The sequence below is a fragment of the Haliotis cracherodii genome, unplaced genomic scaffold, assembly GCF_022045235.1.
Source record: "Haliotis cracherodii isolate W230 unplaced genomic scaffold, xgHalCrac1.p SCAF_1, whole genome shotgun sequence".
Classification (NCBI taxonomy): Eukaryota; Metazoa; Mollusca; class Gastropoda; order Lepetellida; family Haliotidae; genus Haliotis; species Haliotis cracherodii.
In genome coordinates, this window is record NW_027266264.1 from 78,048,034 (window position 1) to 78,069,717 (window position 21,684).

A 21,684-nucleotide genomic window follows, 5' to 3' on the forward strand; every position below is an offset into this window, starting at 1 on the left:
ACACACACACACACACACGTTATATAAGTGAAATAATCTTGGACGCGACGTTAAACGCAATTTCACTCACTCACTCCCTCATTCACTCACCCGCCCACTCACTCACTCACTCACTCACAATCATTGTTGTGCTCAGATTGCTTGATGGATGTAGGTCAGTACTCTCATCTTAAGCCGGAACCACCACCGCCATTTGACACTGATTTAGTTTTAATAGCTACCATTGCTTTTTCTCAAAATGTTTTTCTAACCTGATGCTGACTATTGCAGGATGAAGAAATGAAGCCGAAGGCTAAGAAGCGTAAGAAAGCAGCGGCCCCGTTAGATGACGACAGTGACTGAGAGTCTGACGACTGGGATTGAAAACTAGAACATCTGTCTGTGCCTACCGGTGTTGGAACCATGCCAGATAATTGCCAGCAGCAGGGGAGATGGACTTCCTGTGATCCAGAGATGATGAGACCAGGAATAGGATGGTACGAATCACAACGTGGGCTGCTGGGTGCTGCGTGAGCTGTCTTACACTTTGAAGATTTACTCCGTGAAGGAGGATGAATTGTTAATGTCTACTAAACCACATTCAATGTGGTCATTCATCTCCACATTCCTGTCTGGAAAAACTGATGACCTTTAGGAATGGGAGATAATCTGATATTGAGCATGAAGGTCACTGTGGCAGCTATATGTAGATGTGTATCAGTACACATGCAATGACTCTACGCTTGCATTGTGGACAAGCCTAAACAAGAAGTACTACTTTCCCAAGAACTAAGTATAACCCAGAAAATCCAAGCCATTTTCACCTATTTGACTGCTTACAATGATCAACTGATACCATTTGTTAGGCCTACAATGATAAAAGGATGTTGTTGTCTCTGTCTGCACCAAGTTAGCTGATAGAATGCTTCGACAGCTTGCCTTCCTGGTTTTCATGATGCAAAGTATAATGGGTGCTGCTTTATTAAGTGTAGACAAGACAAGGAATGACAAGACCTAGAATGGATTACCGGTATGTTGACTGCAACGCAAATGAAACTACGCAACATGTATCATTCATCTTGATGTGCTATACACATACTGTGTATGTTACAGTGCTGACTATTGAACTATTTGAAGATCTTCTAAAATCAAAACGCATCCCGTGGTTCATCCGAATACTGTCTTATAGTAGCCTTGGATGATGATGTAATTGACAGTGCCAGGATGTTAGATATAGGATCATCAGAATGTTGACTGGGATGTGGTTTAGGAGAAGTAGCAGCTGGTATAAATATTGAAAAACTAGAGCAGTATTCATATTTGGGGTATCTGTTCCGTTGACATCCTGGGATCTGCATCACTAGCACATGCACTGTAAGACCATTTGGAAAACAGTAAATCGAGTGATGTTGATCAGTCTCCAAGCCTAAGTTTAAATTAATAAACCTTTTTCTCATATGACAAGTAAGGAGGAGTATTATCAACCATGTTGCAGCTAGTGTATTCTCTTACCAAAATGAAATTAATTAAAGAAAAATAAATTATTTTTTACAAATCAGGCTTAAGAAATTTAAAACAATATGGGTACACTTGCCTTATACTGGACACCTATCCGACATGTTTGTTTGATGCTACTATCAAATCTGCACACGAGAGCATCACTATTAGAAAAATGGGCTTTACTTAGGAGTGCATATAATTCAAGCCATTGAGTGGGGGGAGTTGAGTGACCCCCAAACACCCTGTTATTTTAGCGATGCCGTAAAAATGGCGTCTGAAAAACTTAGAAACCGTTACGAAGGAATGAGCTTGTGTACACCCTTACCAAAATGGCGGAAGGTGTCCGGTATACTGCAATCTTTTCGCAATATGTTCTCAGCAGTAATATTTAAAACATTGGTGCAAGTAGACAATCATTTCTCATCATAGCATGAGAAGGTTGGCTACCAAGGAATCATTAGAATTTTTGTTAGCTTATGTTTGTTTTTGTTTATTTATCTTATACATATCTATCTAAATAGGGGGCATGGGTGGCCCAGTTGTCTAAGGCGCCGCAATTTGCTCTGCAGTGTTGTGTCCCTTGGGCACGCCAGAAACCTATCATTGTGGGTTCAAATCCTGGTTTGCCCCGATTATGTTTCTAGGTTTGTCAGCACCATACCCATGCTCGTGGGTTTCACCGTCTGAGACCTGCATCACTTCGGGCTTTCCTCCCACACTAAGCTGACACTCCGCGATATAACTGGAATACTGTTAAAAGCGGCGTTAAACCCAACTCACTCACTCACTCTATCTAAATACTTCATGATTATCTATGCCCTGATTACTGCCAACATGGAACTGCAACACAATCTCAGAAAGCTTTGTCCCCTTGAACACAACCTAGATGTCATTTGTGCAGACCTTCCTAGGACAGGGAGGCTACTAACCAGGAATCGCTACAGAATGATCATCATGAAGGTCATGCTTGTACCACATTGTCTGTATGAAGGCATTTGAAACTGGATATGTGTAAGTGCAGCTACCACAGAAGATACTGACAAACATGGCTTTCATCCACTTACAGCTGTGGGATGATATTTTTTATGCCATGCATACAACCTTTATATTGTCTTAACCATGCAGTAGTAGATAACTCCAACTTACAGCCTTTGGATTATCTCCCTTACTTTGGATTATCTCCCCTTGCTTCCTTTGGATTGTCTTGCCTTACAGTCTTTGGATTATCTCCCTTACTTAGGACTATCTCCCCTTTACAGCCTTTGGATAACAGTGGTGGGATTGTTGAAATTCCTCAGAACTCTTTTGATTTGAATGCAAGATGGGTCACATCCATCCTCATGTATATTTTTTCATCCATCATTGTCCATATTCTGATGCATTTGTACCCCATCATGACTTCAGTTTCATATTTACTGAGCCAGTGAGGATGCTGGACCCATATCAACAGAACCATTGTTTCTCTGAACAAGAATGGCCTGTATTATCTCTGACCTGCAGTGCGGAGTAGATCAAGAGAAGGCAGTATTGTGTTCAACTGGAATATCAATCAGAGAAGGTTGCACTGACAGAAAGGTTCCTGATTATCCTACTGTGTCAAACCAGCTCTGTTAACCTGTCAATTCCAGCTGCCCATAAGTGATGGATTAACAGAAAGACTCGTCTCTGCTCTTCACCCCTCAAGCCATCACTGTTCACTGCATTTTTTACAACTGGTCTCATCTTCATTTTGTTCAGTGATGTTTTGTTTGTTAGATTAAATCTGTTTCTGAGAGTGCTGAGATTCACCCATTTCCTTTTACAGCATCGGTTTGTAACCATGGTTACAAGGAACAAACGGTCCTGTACTTGTACCCACCATTGGATGATTTATATACCAAGTGTTTATGTATATTATGAGATCGCAGTGGTGGATAGCTTTTATTGAAAGAAATTCTCCTCATGGCTCATTGTGTATGATATCACATCATGTTTCACACAGTGTTGATAGCTGATTCAACTATCAGGGACTATGGACTTGCAAACTTCTCTGCATTTGTATCATAGTATGTTTTAGCAGATGTAAAATGTATATGAATCAAGAGTGTGGTGTTGTGTGGTGTTTTAAGCTCACCTGGCCCTTAGGGCTGTTTGAGTACATATTGTGGGAAATCATCTTCCCAAGTCAAGGGCATTAACTGACTATAGAAATCGCGTAATCGACATCCGGTTTTTAAACTGCCGTGCAGATTTAGGTCACTTGCAGGATTTGAAAAGCATTTGTACAGTCAACTGGGCGTCTACAGATATTTTCCAAATCTATTCCTTCAAGTCAAGGTGCTCAAGTAATTTGATGCATTTCTCGAGGTGAGACCTGTTTTGTAACAATATAAATCTTTATTATTAATTAGACCACCTTGAATGGGCCCAGCCATTTTGTTTTGAAGCAAATGCAAGTAATAATATATCTGTAATCTGATTGGTTGATAGGATGAACATCAAAGGGACATAACTTGTAATAGCAACTTTGAGACCAACTATCAACCCACAGAATTGCAGCCTTGTCTGGCAAGGGTGGAAACTGGACTTTTACAGTCAGTTAACTCCCTTGCCTCGAGAAGATGGTGGGACGTCACCTGCATGGTAGGTGTGTCAGGTGAACTTTCTAATGTCCAATTCACAAAGAGGCTTTTCAGTTCTCAGTATGAGTGCGTAAAGGATTTAGACCAGTATATCTGGCTTCTGTACCTTGACAATGAATCCCAATAAATGGGACAGCGCTTGATTTAAGGATCTTTATTTACCTTGCGCAAGGTGCATGTTCACATGAATACCTAGTTGCACTAGTAGCACCCTGGTCACATAACTTTATCAGTGATGAAACATGGGCCTGTGTTTTGCCAATGTCATATATACTATAGTCCGCCAACCATCATTTTGGCGCCCTTGTTTTGATAATTGTTTTCCATTAAACTCAAACTTACGAGATGAAAGTCGTTTAATGTGGAAAAATAATAATTGACCTAACTAGAAATACCAGTTCTGGGATATTTCATGTCCGAATATATTTTCTTCGTTGTTATCATGTAATTTGGTGATCATGGACATGGTCTTGTCGTGGGGGAAAACAGACAATTTAGGATCATACAACAATGACCTAATGTGTGTCAATCATGCTTACTGCCCGACCCGAGGTCACCTACACCTCTGGTTGTACCAACAGTAACTGTATTGGCGGGAAAGGGGCCCATAATAAAACACATGAAAAAGGAAAAGCTAGACAGTTTTGACAAGCCGACATTAAGAGATGACATTCGTAGATTTCACAGGAAAACATGAACCTATTTCTTCCAGACGCCTCAAGAAAATCCTGAAAGAAGAGCATGACATCAGTGTGGCCTATGTATAATATCAATGTTTAATATGCTGAGGTATTTTAAATCATATTTCATCTCATAACATATTTTATTTCAATTAATTCATTTACATGTCTCTAAAACATTCCCTCATTATCGAGCTGGATATTATGATAACCTCGGGTCATGCATGCAGCAAGCTGTATGACACACATTGGGTCATTGTTGTGAGACGCTAAATCGTCTGTTCTTACCCCCAACCATGTCCACGATCACCAAATTACATTATAACAATGAAAATTAAATTTTATTCGGACATGAAATATCACAGAACTTGCATTTCTAGATAGGTCAGTGAATATTATTTGATAATTACTCTCTTGTTTGTGTTTACTGGAAAATAATTACGAAAAACCAGGTGCCAAAATGATGGTTGATGAACAATAGTGACCTTGTGTGAAATAATCGGAACATATGCACATTATCTTGAAATACGCCAGTCTGGTGACCCATCAAGAACAAGACAGCGTCGCAACTTACGCAACACAGGACTTAGTAATGCAGTAAGGTAAATAAAGCTTACAGGTAGAGTGTGTGTTTTCAAAGATCAGTGTTGTGGGGACAAGTACGGGTTAGTCACAAACAAATTTTTAAAAATAGGCATGCACTCAGTGCATGTAGACGTAACTATAAGGTTTCATTTTTCAATAATAGTTTGCGTTGAGGCATGTACTATACAGCTACATCGGGCTCTGTGGGGCCATACAGTTATCTCCTTGTTAATGTTTTGTACACAGTGTTTTCTAAATGCGGAATAAGGAGGAGTTCCATCAAAGGAAATTTGTGAGTCTTTTAATATCAAAATGTCCGAATCAGGGTGGAAATTGTTTAAGTAAGCTGACATCTTTTACCCGTCCTTCATTTCGATTGGTCTGTCATTGTTTACTCCCTGTTCACCTGACACCAGCTTCTATGAGTGAGTGAGTTGTGTTTAACGCCGCTTTTAACAGTATTCCAGTTATACCACGGCGTGACAGTTTAATGTGGGAGGAAAGCCCTAAGTGATGCAGGTCTAAGACGTTTACCACTTCGGTGAAACCCACGAGCACGGGTATGGTGCTGACAAACCTAGAAACATAATTGGGGCGAACCGGGATTCGAACCCACAATCATAGGTTTCTGGCGTGCCCAAGGGACGCAACTCTGCACAGCGAATTGCGGCGCCTTAGACGACTGGGCCACCCGTGCCCCCAGCTTCATGCAAGAGGTATCATATCAGAGTAAAAAAATAATAATAATGAGAATTTAATAACTACATACCGGTAGTCATCTTTTCCAAATTTTACTGCATTCCTTGTTGATTGGTTCAACTGAAAATTTGTCAGCTTTTCTTTCTACAAAGCATCGCAACTGAAGTCCATAGACATTTGTAGACAACTTTATTTGAAAACACATATGGTCAAAGGGTTCAGTAAAATATTTTACAGTGTCTTAGATAAGAAGCCTTGATTGAAAATAGTTTGTCAGCTAAAATTTGCAGTATAGATGTATACTGGGCCGCAGACACAAAGAGAGAGGGATAAAGGTTATATTTATGTTAATAATTGAGTCTGGAACAAGTAGCTGTTTTGTGGCATGAATTACAATGTTTCGACTCCATCATGATTCTGGTTGACATGCAGGAGCACGGGTGGCCCAGTAGCCCAAGGCGCTGCGATTCGCTGTACAGAGTTGCGCCCCTTGGCACGCCAGGAACCTATGGTTGTGGGTTCGAATCCCGGTTCGCCCTGATTATGTTTCTAGGTTTGTCAGCATCATACCCTTGCTCGTGGTTTTCACCGAAGTGGTAGTCTTAAGATCTGCATCACTTCGGGCTTTCCTCCCACATTAAGCTTACACTCCGTGATATAACTGCAATAGTGTTCAAAGCGGTGTTAAACCCAACTCACTCCCTCTGGTTGACATGCAGCGAACATGAGTTACAGGGTACCTGTTCTGCAATAGAAAGACTGATCTTTGAAAATTAGCATAAAATTAGGTGTTGAAATTCAGTCATACTTACATTTCAGTTTCACTAGATTTTGTTCAGTTAATTATGAAAACAATGGAGGTGTGATAGCCCAGTGGTCCAGGCGTTTGCAGGTTTGATTTTCAACATGGGTACAATGTATGGAGCCCATTTCTGGTGTTCCCTGCCATGATGTTTGTGGAATAGTGCTGAAAGAAGCATATTCATTCATTGATCTGGGTAGTGCAGAAAGAGTGTCAGTTTAATTCTGGGTTGTGCAGAAAGAGTGTCAGTTTAATTCTGGGTAGTGCAGAAAGAGTGTCAGTTTAATTCTGGGTAGTGCAGAAAGAGTGTCAGTTTAATTCTGGGTAGAGCAGAAAGAGTGTCAGTTTAATTCTGGGTAGTGCAGAAAGAGTGTCAGTTTAATTCTGGGTTGTGCAGAAAGAGCGTCAGTTTAATTCTGAGTAGTGCAGAAAGAGTGTCAGTTTAGTTCTGGGTAGTGCAGGAAGAGTGTCAGTTAAATTCTGGGTAGTGCCCAAAAAGTGGCAGTGTAAATCTGGTCTAACAATACTATCCACACTAAAACAGGTAGGGTGATACTATAACCTGTCAGTTGTCTTGGTTTGGAGTTAACACATTTAGAATTGTAAATCTCTATTTACATTTGAGCTCTCCCCAAACCTCCAGGAAATGGTTTTATAAAGTTAACTAAAGCCAAGTCCGACGCAGACTACCTTGGGGCAGAGTTTATTAAAGTTAATAGAGGCAAGGTTAACTGAGTCCAGGTCAGACTAGAGGCAGGGTTAACTAAGGGCAGATCATACTACAGGCAGGGTTAACTATGGGCAGATCATACTACAGGCAGGGTTAACTGAGGGCAGATCAGACTACAGGCAGGATTAACTGGGGGCAGGTCATACTACAGGCAGGGTTAACTAAGGGCAGATCATACTATAGGCACGGTTAACTAAGGGAAGGTCATACTATAGGCAGGGTTAACTAAGGACAGGTTATACTATAGGCAGGGTTAACTACGGGCAGGTCATACTACAGGCAGGGTTAACTGAGGGCAGGTCGGGCAAGAGGCAGGGTTAACTAAGGGCAGATCATACTACAGGCAGGGTTAACTGAGGGCAGATCATACTACAGGCAGGGTTAACTGAGGGCAGATCACACTACAGGCAGGGTTAACTAAGGGCAGATCATACTACAGGCAGGGTTAATTACGGGCAGATCATACTACAGGCAGGGTTAACTATGAGCAGATCATACTACAGGCAGGGTTAACTACGGGCATATCGGGCAAGAGGCAGGGTTAACTTAGGCCAGGTCAGACAAAAGGCAGGGTTAACCGAGGGCATATCAGACTAGAGGCAGGGTTAACTGAGGGCAGATCGGGCAAGAAACAGGGTTAACTGAGGCCAGGTCAGACTGGATGCAGGGTAAACTGTGGGCAGATCAGACTACAGGCAGGGTTAACTGAGGGCAGATCAGACTACAGGCAGGATTAACTGGGGGCAGGTCATACTACAGGCAGGGTTAACTAAGGGCAGGTCATACTATAGGCACGGTTAACTAAGGGAAGGTCATACTATAGGCAGGGTTAACTAAGGACAGGTTATGCTATAGGCAGGGTTAACTACGGGCAGGTCATACTACAGGCAGGGTTAACTGAGGGCAGGTCGGGCAAGAGGCAGGGTTAACTAAAGGCAGATCATACTACAGACAGGGTTAACTGAGGGCAGATCATACTACAGGCAGGGTTAACTGAGGGCAGATCACACTACAGGCAGGGTTAACTGAGGGCATATCACACTACAGGCAGGGTTAACTGAGGGCAGATCACACTACAAGCAGGGTTAAATAAGGGCAGATCAGACAAGAAGGGTGAGGTGGGGGGTAACTAAGGGCAGGTCATATGGGTGGGGGGGGGGGGGGGGGTAACTAAGGGCAGGTCATACTATAGGCAGGGTTAACTAAGGGCGGATCAGACAAGAAGGGTGGGGTGGGGGGGGGGGGGGGGGTAACTAAGGGCAGGTCATATGGGGTGGGTGGGGGGTAACTAAGGGCAGGTCATACTATAGGCAGGATTAACTAAGGGCAGGTCATACTATAGGCAGGGTTAACTAAGGACAGGTCATACTATAGGCAGGGTTAACTAAGGACAGGTCATGCTATAGGCAGGGTTAACTAAGGGCGGATCAGACAGGGTAGGGGTAACTGAGGACAGATCGGACAAGAGTAGTATAGTCTAAGTCCGCAGGAACCTTTTTTGGTTGATCCGGTTGATCCAGGCGGATGCGAAGGTGATTGGTTGATCCAAGTCACGGGATCGGATAGGATGACTCATGCATCAACAGCACGTCGGGAAAGGGTGGGGAATGAAAGGTGTGTGTTTATAAGGCAGAAAAGAATTCATAAGAAAACAAAAATAAAGGGTTATGAATAGAGCGCGCTAGACAACTCACGTGGCCCTATATTCAAATAACCCGCGCTCGCTAGAGCGTGCGACCTGGTTTGATGAATACAGGGTGTGTGTTGAAAGTACATCATACCACAATAGAGACGGGTTGTGTCAACTTTATATACGCCGGATAATGTAAGGGAAAAAAAAAATGTACGTCTAGCTGGATCAAATTCATCTTGTACGGTCTACACGTTGTACACCACGAACGTTAGACAACATGTATAGAAAAAAATATATAGACAAAATAGATAAGACTATACAATCAGCAAGCTAGCAGTGTCGTTTAATTACATTTAGCGCGCAAGAACGAGGTAGTCATGTCACCCTGCATTGACTATAACGCTGAAGGCAGCCGGATTTCGAATCACCCGCGCTGCGTACTATTGTGAACCATTTGTATAGAGGGCGTTCACTTATTCAGCCCTGTCCCGACTTGCATAGTTGATGTTTCAACGCTAGCTTTTCCATTGAACGCGATGACAAATAAGCCCTACGGTTTGAGTTTTAACCGTGTAACATGATGTGCACAGTTTTACTTCAGAATGTGCTATTTTGAAAATAGATAGAAAACTGATAAGTACATGTACCAGTGTGACGGCACGAAGCTAGGTTTGTTAGGAAAGTGATGGAAGCAATCTATAGGACATTTTCATGTTTACAATACTCACCCTTAATTCGAAGAGAGAACAGAGTTTATCATGGAAAATCGTTTGACGAGGAAAATGTTTTATTGGAAATATATGTCGAAGCAGGTTTATTCATAGCTAATGTATAGCAGAGACTAAGCGACCGACCGTCCATAACAATGTCAACATACCCCGGCCTTACAATTAATGTTAACATACCAGCCTCGACTGAAGCTTCCCATTCATAAATTGTGTGACCAGTGTCCCGTATTTATGATATGTTAGGGAAGATGTGTTGTACATTTGTTATTTTAAAAGGGAGTTATTTCAGAGAGGATATATACGGGTATTCCCCTCATTAAACCTTTCTTTCGTTGGTGTCTATTAAACGTATCCGGTATTTAATACATTTGAATGATGTAGGAAAGTATGTGCGTGTAGATGTTGTACCTATATCCGAACACGAATGTATGACACCTTTCAATAGATCAATTACGGTTCTAACCACGACACGCAACATGACTATGAGCGTGGTTAGCAGTTCATATTTATAAACACATCGTAAATGACAGATTTCTGTTGAATTAACTCGCCCGCACACATGTCTATAGGGTTATGTTCGCCCGAACTGTAAACAGTGACACATTGATAACAGGAAGGGTGTGTGGAATGCACTCGTCCTTGTAAGGGTAAAATACGCTTTTAAACTCACCATTTAAATGATGATGACATTACGTTTTAGATGTATTCAGATGTATTTCTTATCGTTCAAACGCCTCAGTTTACGAGGTGTTTTCAAAATATGAATCAAACTAGACGCGTGGCGTTGACTCGGCATTCTCTTCTGACTGTTAGACTGATATAGTAGTGATGGGTATTTATGCCTAATCGTTCTGCTCACGATCATCATCCTCCTCCTCGTCATCACCGTCGTTATCCTCTGCAACGCTATCAGATTCAGTCTCACTTTCTATTTCCGGCATATCCATCAAAGGCAGGATCTCTTTCATCTTGGGTTTTAGGAGGAGTTTGATTTTATTTTTGAGAACGGATTGTTCCGTGGAAGGATTCATGTCTCCCAGGTTGTATAGCATGTTTTGAAACAGAGGTGCCTCTTTAAAGTACGTGGTATATTCCATCGCATAGTTGAGAGTACTACGCACTAGATCCTCCCACCTCAGTTTCAATCTTCTCTCAATCCATTCTTGCGTTCGTCCCTGTCGCTTGTACTGTTTTTTCTGCAGTTTCATCTTGTCATGAAACGTATCGTACACCTGCTTCCAGATGCCTTGTAAGCCTACATTTTGCCACTCCTCGGCTTCCAGATTAGTGAATGTTGACTTCCCACGTGGAGGTTTGACGGCAAGACCACTGCCTTTCTGGGAAGAGGCTAGGTCATCAAAGTCACTGTCATCGTCATCACTCTCGAGTCTGGCACGCTTTCTCTTAGGTTGAAGGCTATTGGCCGGACACCAGTGTTTGATATGTCGCTGTAGATCGTGCATGTTATCTATCAGCACCCCGAAATCTGCGCAAGCCGTGGCCATAGTCGATGATGTCTCACTACTCGTGTCTGAATCGGTTTCAATTGGAGTGAGCTGATGTTGGGGCAATCTCTCTTCTTGTGTCAGAGGACTATCCAGAGATTCTGTTGTAGTCAACTTCTCCCTACGCAGATCAGGTTCAGACTGTGCTGTTGTTCTCCTGTTTTCCTCATTTATGAGGTTAACATGCAGTCGATCCTTATCTTTGGTGGTAGGTTTTAGATCGATGGTGAGTTGTCCATAGGGTGTTTCAGCAACCTTTTCATACATAGCCATAAAGTGATCCATATGTTCGGGGAAAATTCTACGAGCGAAGAGTTTGATTTGCTGTTTATCTATGGGGGAATGAAACAAGGTGACATAATGCGCGTTCAAAGCAATGTCTCTCGATTCCTTACCTCTCGGAAACAGATTTTGTATCAAGAGAAAGATCAATACATTCTTGTGATGTGAGGTTTGAGTAAACAGCCGCGAAATACGCTTGTCGTGCTTTGCTTCGACCAGGAAATCATCCAGGACACGTTCTGTTGACGAGCATCAAAGTAATCCTCATCCAAGATATCGTAGGGAATTCCTTTAACAAAGGTCAGCTGAGGCAGCTGCTCACCGAGGTCCTGATATAATGGCTGCCATTGAGTATAACACCAAACGATGCGGGTAGGTTGGGGTTGGATCAGGCCATGCCAGAGTACATGAGAGGTAAACACAGACTTTCCACAACCACTGGGTCCCACAACTCGCGAATTTGAGGGAATCAGGAACTTGAATTGTTCTCGAAGATCAGATATACATGGTAAATGAGGCAGCCACGAGTGGACTTGCGATGGCGGCGGCGGCGGCGGATGTGCTTGTAACGGCGGGTTGGCTTGACGCAGCGGCGGCGGTGGGTGGACTTGCGGCGGCGGCGGCGGCGGCGGCGTTAGCGAGTGGGCTTGTAATGGCGGGTGGATTTGCGGCGGCGGTAGCGGATGGGCTTGCGGCGGCGGCGTTAGCGGGTGGGCTTGTAATGGTCGGTGGACTTGCGGCGGCGGGTGGGCTTGAAACGGCGGCGATATGCTATGTTTATTTCTCCTGTGTCGTAACATGACATCTCTCCTTGAAAACATTTTTTCACAGTCCGGACAGGTGGCAACCCCCATGGTGATCCAATACGGTTTGCGATTAGAGGGTATGAAGCTTTCTTTTATACCCTTGACTCTGTTGACGCTTCCACCACAGCCTTCACCTCCGACACATGTTGTATTTTCACGGGTTGGGGTGTTGTCTTCGATCCCTGTTTGGTTGTCATCGTTTTCATTTTAGGTGTTACCTGTCTCTTCTTTGTCTTCAGCGTCGAATTCTTGGCTGCTTGTGGTTTCTTTCTCTGTTGTGATTTACACAACGTAGTCTTCCTAAATATATCTCTAGGGTCAAGTCTAAGCTCTGATGCTTTCTTCATGTTGTTCACGTCCAATCCGTTTACTGGCGAGAGTAAAACTGTTTGTCGCGCTACACTACTGTAGAGTTTATGCTGTCTTACACGTGCAGGGAATCTTGGAAGACACTCTTTTCTTCACAGTACACTTGTGAGTATGTTAAAAAAGCAATCATAGAGACATGGTTCTAACTATCTTTTTTAAAAATAGTACGTTCTGAAGTAAAACTGTGCACATCATGTGACACGGTTAAAACTCAAACCGCACGGTTTATTTGTCATCGCGTTAAAAGGAAAAGCTAGCATTGAAACATCAACTATGCAAGTCGGGACAGGGCTGAATAAGTCTTTACAAATGGTTCACAATAGTACGCAGCGCGGGTGATTCGAAATCTGGCTGCCTTCAGTGTTATAGTCAATGCAGGGTGACATGACTACCTCGTTCTTGCGCGCTAAATGTAATTAAACGACACTGCTAGTATAGTCTTATCTGTTTCTTCTATGTGGGTTTTTTTCTATACAGGTTGTCTAACGTTCATGGTGTACAACTTGTAGACCGTACAAGATGAATTTGATCCAGCTAGACGTACATTTTTTTCACTACATTATCCGGCGTATATAAAGTTGACACAACCCGTCTCTATTGTGGTATGATGTACTTTCAACACACACCCTGTATTCATCAAACCAGGTCGCACGCTCTAGCGAATATAGGGCCACGTGAGTTGTCAAGCGCGCTCAATTCAAACTGGGCTGCTTGTCTATTCAGGGCAGCACGCCATACATATAGCTCTATTCATAACCTTTTACTTTTGTTTTCTTATGAATTCTTTTCTGCCTTATAAACACACACCTTTCATTCCCCACCCTTTCCCGACGTGCTGTTGATGCATGAGTCATCCTATCCGATCACGTGACTTGGATCAACCAATCACCTTCGCATCCGCCTGGATCAACCGGATCAACCAAAAAAGGTTCCTGCGGACTTAGACTATACTACTGACAAGAGGCAGGTTTAATTAAAGGCAGTGTGCGTGCTTGCGTGCGTGCTTGCGTTGCTGCTTGCTTGAACTAGTCCGGACTAATGCCGGTTTTATTGTGCGAGCCCAGTAGACTATATGTAACAACTTGGTAATGTAATCTATAGATGAGGTGAAATGGGTGTAAACATGGCATTCAAGATTCTTGCATTTATTTAGCGAAGATTATGCACATATGTGTTTATGTGACTGCTTGTACTAGCTTAGAGAGGCCCGCAAGAACACTGAAATACCATGTCGCAGTTTTTAACGTCCTTTATTTTATGGCGCGGCCACCGAGCTTCCGCTCCCCGGGCAAACGCTCAGTCCACTAGACCACGGTGACAGTCATGAAACGTATTAGACATTCTATTCTACAGAAGGTCCCCGACACAAATCCATATACTGCATTATTTATAGGTCACATTATGTATTCATGGTTTCATCTGTTCAACACTTTGTTTACTTAATTTAAGTATGCAGCCGTGTAATCATGTTTTCGGTAACAGATTTGTGGACCCGGGAAGATCCGGGTAGAAAATAGGTATCCAACAACCCATGCTTGCCGTAACAGGCGACTATGTTTGTCGTAAGATGCGACTAACGGGATGTCAATCACTGGATTGCTTGGTCTGGACTCGATTATGTTCAGACCGCCTCCATATAGCTGGAATATTGCTGAGGGAGGCGTTAAACAATACACAAACAAACAAAATAACAGGTTTTTAAGATTATGAAAGTGTTCGGCCTTTTAAATATACTTTGTCCTTATGTCAGAGTAATAATCGCAGACAAGTAAAACAGGCATTTTAATGTCCACATTCTAAGAATTTGGATTTGCCATGGATACGTAGGCGTTGGTTGCTCTCGCCTTCCCATAACTACCAGTTTGAGCCATTCGTCATAAACATCTCAACATGTGACCAAAGAACCTGAACATCACGTACTTGTTACCGCTAATGATGACACCTCAATTTGTTCTAGAGGTTTCAAGATAATTTCATTTTGACCTTTTCTTTACCATACACTTAAATTCTCTTAAAATGCATAGTCTTGTAATTGACTCTGTAAATATCTTCTCCTTTGAACTTGGGTGGTCGGGTAGCCTAGTGGTTAAAGCGTTGGCTCGTCACGACGAAAACCCGGCTTCGATTCCCGACATGGGTACAAAGTGTGAAGCCTATTTCTGGTGTTCCCCGTAGTGATTTTGCTGGAATATTGCTAAAAGCGGCGTAAAACCAAACTCACTCACTCCTATGAACTGAAATTTGACATATGTTTTTCCTTATATTGACCTTATGTTGTGTCCAAACTATTGATTTTAGTGTTACTTTTCAGTCCTCAGTATTTTTCAGAAATATTTGAATATCAATGCTGATAACAGCGTTATCACTATCCCCTGCCATTAGAATTGTTTTTGTTCGTATAGTCGTGACTGTAAACTATAAAAAAAAGTCCTATTAAAGCCTTCTGAAGAGATAGACACCTGGGCCGCTATATGTCATCAGAAAAAAAGATTAAATGTGAAATTAATACACACAAAAGGCTCCTTCTCTGGAAAAAAATTAACTCAGACATGGTAAGTATCTCTAAGATAAGCTAACTTCAGTAGTTTCTGAGAAAGCTTGTCCCCATTGCACACTATGCATTAAGTTGAAAAGCACGGAGCAAGGGCCATAACTCTGTAAACAAATTAATTTCCGACACCAATTTTCGAACTCATTTTAAATCATGACCAGCAACATCAGTGTGTACAAATTGATTTCTCTGCCTTAAATAGCTTTTGAGAAAATTTGACCCCTTTGAGAAACGGAGGAAGGATGGAAGGACGGACGCGGACGGCAAGAATATCATTGCAACGGTCAGAAAAGAATGGCCCAGTTAGCCGTGAAAGAGTGTTGTCGTGTTCATGTACCCACTAGAAAACGTCGGACACTCTGCTTCACACACATCTTCATGTTGTTGAGAGGGGGTGAGTAAGCTGGGGAACGTACGCCGCCTTTACCAGTTCTATCACGGCGTCTCAGCTTATTGTGGCAGGAAAACCCGAAGTGATGAAACCCACAAGTACGGAATTGTGCTGACAAACCAATTTTCTTTAGGTTTTAATTTTTCGTGCATCTTCCCCAAACACCTCACAGCGATATCCCGTTCGCGGAGCTCTCCATACCATTACCGAGAGTGTAACGAAGGTGGCACGCGCTGGGTAGGAGCTTGGCATCTTCCCTAGGCAAGGGAGGTAACTGATTTGTGGAAACTGGACTTTCAAAGTCTATTAACTCCCTTGCACCATGCAAGCTCATCACGGCGACATCCCGTTCGCGGAGAGTGTAACGAAGGTGGCACGCCCTGGGAAGGAGCTTGGGGAAGATGCCCAGGTAAGTGCAATCTTCCTTCTGCACAAAAAATAACCACATGAACACATCTTTGAAAGGCGTTTAGAAGTGATACACATAAAGAAGAGAATTTATGTGTCAGCTTCTTTATTATGAGTGTTCCTCATAATAAAGAAGTTGACATCCATAAATTATCTTCCTCATATGACCACGGATTCTGAATTTTTGATACACACTTCAACACCATGGTATTCATTATGGCAAATCTTGAATTCAATGCAGAACAATTTGAAATTTTTAGTGTGTTTGATTTGTATTTGAATACATGTTTAACTTTTAATAGTCAATTGTCTCCCTCGCCAGTCAAGAACGCATATCATCTTCACAGAAACTAGAGCCGTTTGGCTTACCGGCTTCAAACATCCTTCTTTGCCACGGAGTATGCATTCTACTTAACGCAAGATATTCATACGAAGTAGGACATGTTTTGTTGCAAGCCGTTCAACTTCAGTGTGATGATATAACCTACATTCGACGATCTTACCCTGCAGATAGACAGGTGCATCTGGCGCTGTGAATATATGGCAGCTGACTTTCAATTGATCCTCATAAAACTTGGGTGTCATCTGTTCAAGCATTGCAGAACGTGGACCAACAGAGTGTTCATGACAATACATTATTTCAACAAAAAACCAACGAAACAGGTGTATTTTCGATTGTCGTATCGCCCGATGACCTTGGCAAGGATATTTCCTATTGTCGTTTTCTCCCGATGACTTTGGCAGGGATAATTGCGTTTGCCGTTTTCGCCCGATGATATAGTCGGCGACTAGATATTCCCAGAACAAGGTTTGGTTATTTATTATTCAAATCACATGCAAGTGGAATCAGTGATAAGGTTAACATTACTGAAAGCGTCAACTGTGAGGGAGCATATCTAAATAACATGACGTCACAATATTAATCAGCGCCGCGACACTTGAGTATTCTATTCGTTCTCATTAAGTGTGTATTTAGTATAATATACTACTCAAATTTGGATAGGGATTTCACCAGTCTAAGGCATAATGTTTTTCACGATTTTTTTTATATTTAGCATAATAATCTATTGTGGACCAACTATCCAGAAATCGATATTGTGAGCAACGATCCACACCGTCGAGGTACGACGTCACGCAATCAACCAAGTCGCCTCCTGTGTGAAAACTTGACTTGCCTATGCATGTATTAGTGTGCCATTTTCGAGAACACTTTGTATCATCACTATTTGATGGTGATTCATAACCATATGGTTATGGTATATCAGATACCTGCTCTGAGCAGATATGTCCTACTGTTATGGAAATATTGTTGTCGCTTTAAATTATGACAAACAGAAAGTCTTTTAAATCTAACGAAAACAATTTCACAATCTTCCCTGTTGTTGTGTCTAGGGTCACGTATTCATTGATGTAGTGTGTTGGTACGTCAATCTTGTATATGTAAATGTTTGTTTGTTGTTCCACGTCGCACTCAGCAATATTCCAGCTATATGGCGGCAGTCTGTAAATAATCGAGTCTGGACCAGACAATCCAGTGATTGACATCATGAGCATCGATCCACGCATTTGGGATACGATGAAATGCATCAACCAAGTCCGGGAGCCTCAGCCCGATCCCGTTAGTCGTCTCTTACGAGAGGCATTTTCGCCTTTTACGGCAAGTATGGACTGCTGAAGACCTATTCTACCCCGGATCTTCACCGGCCATGTAAGTGCTAAAAGTCTTGATTTACCTTAAGCTTTGCATCAGCTTAGCAGAATATCCGGTAGCAGTGGCTGATCTGGGGTGGAGATATACGTTGCCCCCCCCTTAAAGTCGCCCTCTGTCAAGCCCCTACCCCCACCCCAACTCTTTTTCAAAATTCTTGATCAGCCTCTGGGTGGTGATGGCGAGACCACCGCTATATGATTCCTACCTTGTGTTCGACCTATTCCTATCTTATCAACAGTATTAAAAACAAGCTACCCTGTGTGACATGGTATCGTCATGCTGTGACACCATGGCCAGTTCCATGATTGTAATCTTCCCCAAAGCCTACAAAGAGGTTCAGTTTATTTTATTACCTTCGTCATACCATGTGTTGCCTGATATTGCGACATGAGTAGTCTCCCCTTCATATTGAAAACATATCCTAACATGCAACCCATTGTGAACATGGCATAGGTAACGAGACTTGTTTCTATAGAATGATTCACTGAATCTACACCCCTCAGAGGCTCAGACGTTCGCTATTAGTAATCAAATCCCCCGTAAGAGGATTAATAGATTAACGCTTCGCTGAAATGGGCTTTATTAGACCACGAATTAATCCAATATTAAATCCCACATTTAACCCGTACCTCCGACGTGAAGTGTTATTCTGTAGAAAGCAAGTGCCTGGTTTCGCCAGAGTTTGTACACTGAATACAGGACTCCTCCAGTGACGGCCACTTTAAGGTAAGGTTCCTACCTTCGCGATTATTATTATTATTATCATTATTATTATTATTATTATATACCACAGGTATCCAGGTACTAGTATCTGCTCAAATCTGGTTTTATTTGTTCCCCGACCATTGGATCCGGTTGCATTCCAGCTATCATTCTCAACTCCCTGGGGAGTATGCAACCCATGCTGCCAAGAGGCGCTAGAAGGTTTTTACATCCACCTCACATATCGGGTACACATTCTCTGCCCCGTTGGTAGATCTCATGTGTAAGAATTATTTCATGAGATAATATTTAATATGTTACATTGTATTTCAAATTGGAAGAATTGCCCATGAGTCAAATCACCTTAAAATCTAATGATGACAATTATATACTTTCGGTTGGTTATGAGCGACAAGTACTAGACATACGTTCTATCCTGTAAAGAGGGCTAATTTGTTACATAAAAGGACGCTTGAGCGAAAAAACAGCGTACAAATTTGTTGTTTAAGTATATCGTTCGCATTATGATATATCAAAATGTACGTGACTAGGTCATAATTGTCATATTCACTAATGTGTTGTCAAGAAACGACGGTTACGTATTTCATAGGGCCACGATTGACACGGTATTTCTCATTAAAGACATGTGGGTATGTATATTCCCGTACGATACCAACAATATCTTATCCTTATCGTATGCAGCAACATGCGTAATCTTAGCCGATATGACAATGTCATCCTGCCTTAGTGAAACACGAATAACTGTCGTCTCATTTCACGTTGTAAGAAGCCTCCATATTTACATACAACATATATATACAACACGCCCAAAATACTTATGAATGTACTGCTGGTATGCTTCAGTAGATATAACAAGATAAAACACTCGCTGGGCGAGATGGAACGCCGAAAATACTTATGAATGCACTGCTGTTGTGCTTCAGTTGGTATAACCAGATACTGAACAGGTATCACAAAACGTTTTTAGCTGTGTCCCACGCTATACGTTTATGTCAATATGAGGTGAGGTGAGATGGGGTCGCGATAGAAATGATTGTACTTATGTAGCGACGTGCATGCATGTTTTATATGCCGGTTTTCTAGTACTGTCCCACGGAGATATCATGCCCCGTGAATAACCCCTCAGACAGATGATACGGACGCCTTGTGTTTTTCCCCTTAATGCCGACTCCTAGACATTGGGTCCACTAGAGCAAAGAGACGGTCATGTCAACATGTAACAAATACGACTGCAAAGAAGAACATTTTATTTGCAAATGTAATTCATGTTGATATTTCATCCGTGAAGAACTAGGTTAAAATTGGCCTTCTGCAACCCATGTTTATCGTAAGCGGCGACTTAAGAGATCGGATTGACGGGATAGTCATGGCTGGGGCATGTCATTGTATCCCAATTAGGTAGATGGATGTCAATTACTGGAGTGTCTGCTACATGTTCGAGTATTTATAGGCCACCGTCAGCGAAGCGGAACACTGCTGAGTGCAGCGTTAAACAACAAACCAACAAATCTTACTGATATTATGTCTTAACAGAAATGAAAGAAGAAGAATGGACGGATCGGTGCGAGAGATATTTCACGTCAATAGCTGACAACGAAAAGAAAGTGCTTTCACAGGCTGAGGCGAAGTCGACTAGTGTCCCTTCTTTGGAGAGAGGGGAGAGGACGGAGAGAGAGGGTATATACCCCACCCTGATAGGGTGGATGTCTCTCATGGATCTACACGGTACAGCGCTCATTGGGAATTCAAAGTCCATCCCAGTAAAGGTTTTTTGGTTGTTTGTGTGTGCGACGGGGTTAGCTTCTCTGTCCTATGTAATTTCCGATCGAGTCGCACATTACAAGAACGCTGAATCACATTTCGTTCTTGTTTCGTCCGACACAGTAGAACCAGCCGTGCATACCCCATTGACAATTACGGTGTGCAATATAAATATGTTGAGAAAATCGACGTTGAGAGGGACTCGTTTTGTGGGGTTATTGGACATTGAGGATCACGTAGACAATATGTCGTTGCCATTTCGAGACCTAAGGAAAGACATTAAGGAGGATATTTTGAAGGATACCAAACTTCAACAGTTTGGTCGTTCATTCAAACTGTCGTCCTTGATCGAGAGTACAAGGGGCGAGTTTGAGGCATTTAGAGGGATGTTGTCCCCCACGGACTGGGAGATACTGTACCAGAATGCTATCGACGGTGACATGGAAAGCTTACGACGTGCGTTACGTTTGAGTCGGGATGAATTACATCACCACGGCATCAGGGTCGATGACGACATTGTGCACTGCTGGAAAGATGGGATGGCATGTACATCAGGGTGAGTGCATAGTTCAATTACTGTATAAGATTGGAAACAATGGATTCTTAATGTATCTAATGACGTTCAAACGTAAATAATTAAATGACTGTTGAATTATCACAGTGAATGCTGGTAATGGTGCCTATAATTAAAACGAGGCAGCTAATTAACGTATGTAATTAATGATTAAACTTTCAACTAATGCACAGGTGTAACTGACAATTACTCTCAACTAATGAACGTTTGTAATTGATAATTAAACTGAATTAATAAACATGTAACCAATGATTTTGTCGATCTGTATTTTGTACTTTAAGTAGGAAATTCATTGTTAATTCACATACATACATACATACATACATACATACAAACATACATACACACACACACACACACACACACACACACACACACACACACACATATACATACATACATACATACATACATACAGCAATAGTGACAATATAGATAAAGATATAGATAAAGATTGGAAACGTAGAAAACACACATTTACATTTTACTAAAGCACAAGCTTTACATAGACATCGTTCGAAGTTACACAGTTAATTAACATACTGTTACATGAATTAACTTACCAAGATTTCATGCAGAAAGCGACAATATAGTCTATTATACTTGTTTCTAAATTCAAAATACAATGGACATTTAGGTATATGAA

General features: G+C 42.0%; 2 protein-coding genes across 6 annotated transcripts in view; both read left to right on the forward strand.

The window, feature by feature from the left end:
• The window catches only part of LOC139478132 (integrator complex subunit 3-like), a 34,329-nt gene extending 30,799 nt beyond the window's left edge, over positions 1 to 3,530 (forward strand). The window contains exon 32 of the mRNA XM_071260500.1: positions 271 to 3,530. Coding sequence (XP_071116601.1) covers positions 271 to 342 — 72 coding nt within the window. The 3' untranslated portion in view covers positions 343 to 3,530. The remainder of the gene's footprint in view (positions 1 to 270) is intronic.
• Positions 3,531 to 5,592: 2,062 nt separating this feature from the next.
• LOC139478207 (uncharacterized) overlaps positions 5,593 to 21,684 on the forward strand; it is a 35,465-nt gene continuing 19,373 nt past the window's right edge. Inside the window, exons 1-2 of one of the 5 annotated variants that reach the window (XM_071260913.1) lie at positions 5,593 to 5,657; positions 20,237 to 21,020. In XM_071260913.1, the coding sequence (XP_071117014.1) occupies positions 20,239 to 21,020 (782 nt within the window). In that variant the 5' untranslated portion in view covers positions 5,593 to 5,657; positions 20,237 to 20,238. Of the gene's footprint in view, positions 5,658 to 16,209; positions 16,271 to 16,857; positions 16,933 to 16,955; positions 17,078 to 18,139; positions 18,707 to 20,236; positions 21,021 to 21,684 lie in introns of those variants that run through there. The other 4 variants (XM_071260769.1, XM_071260837.1, XM_071260699.1 and 1 more) reach the window with 4 other exon arrangements.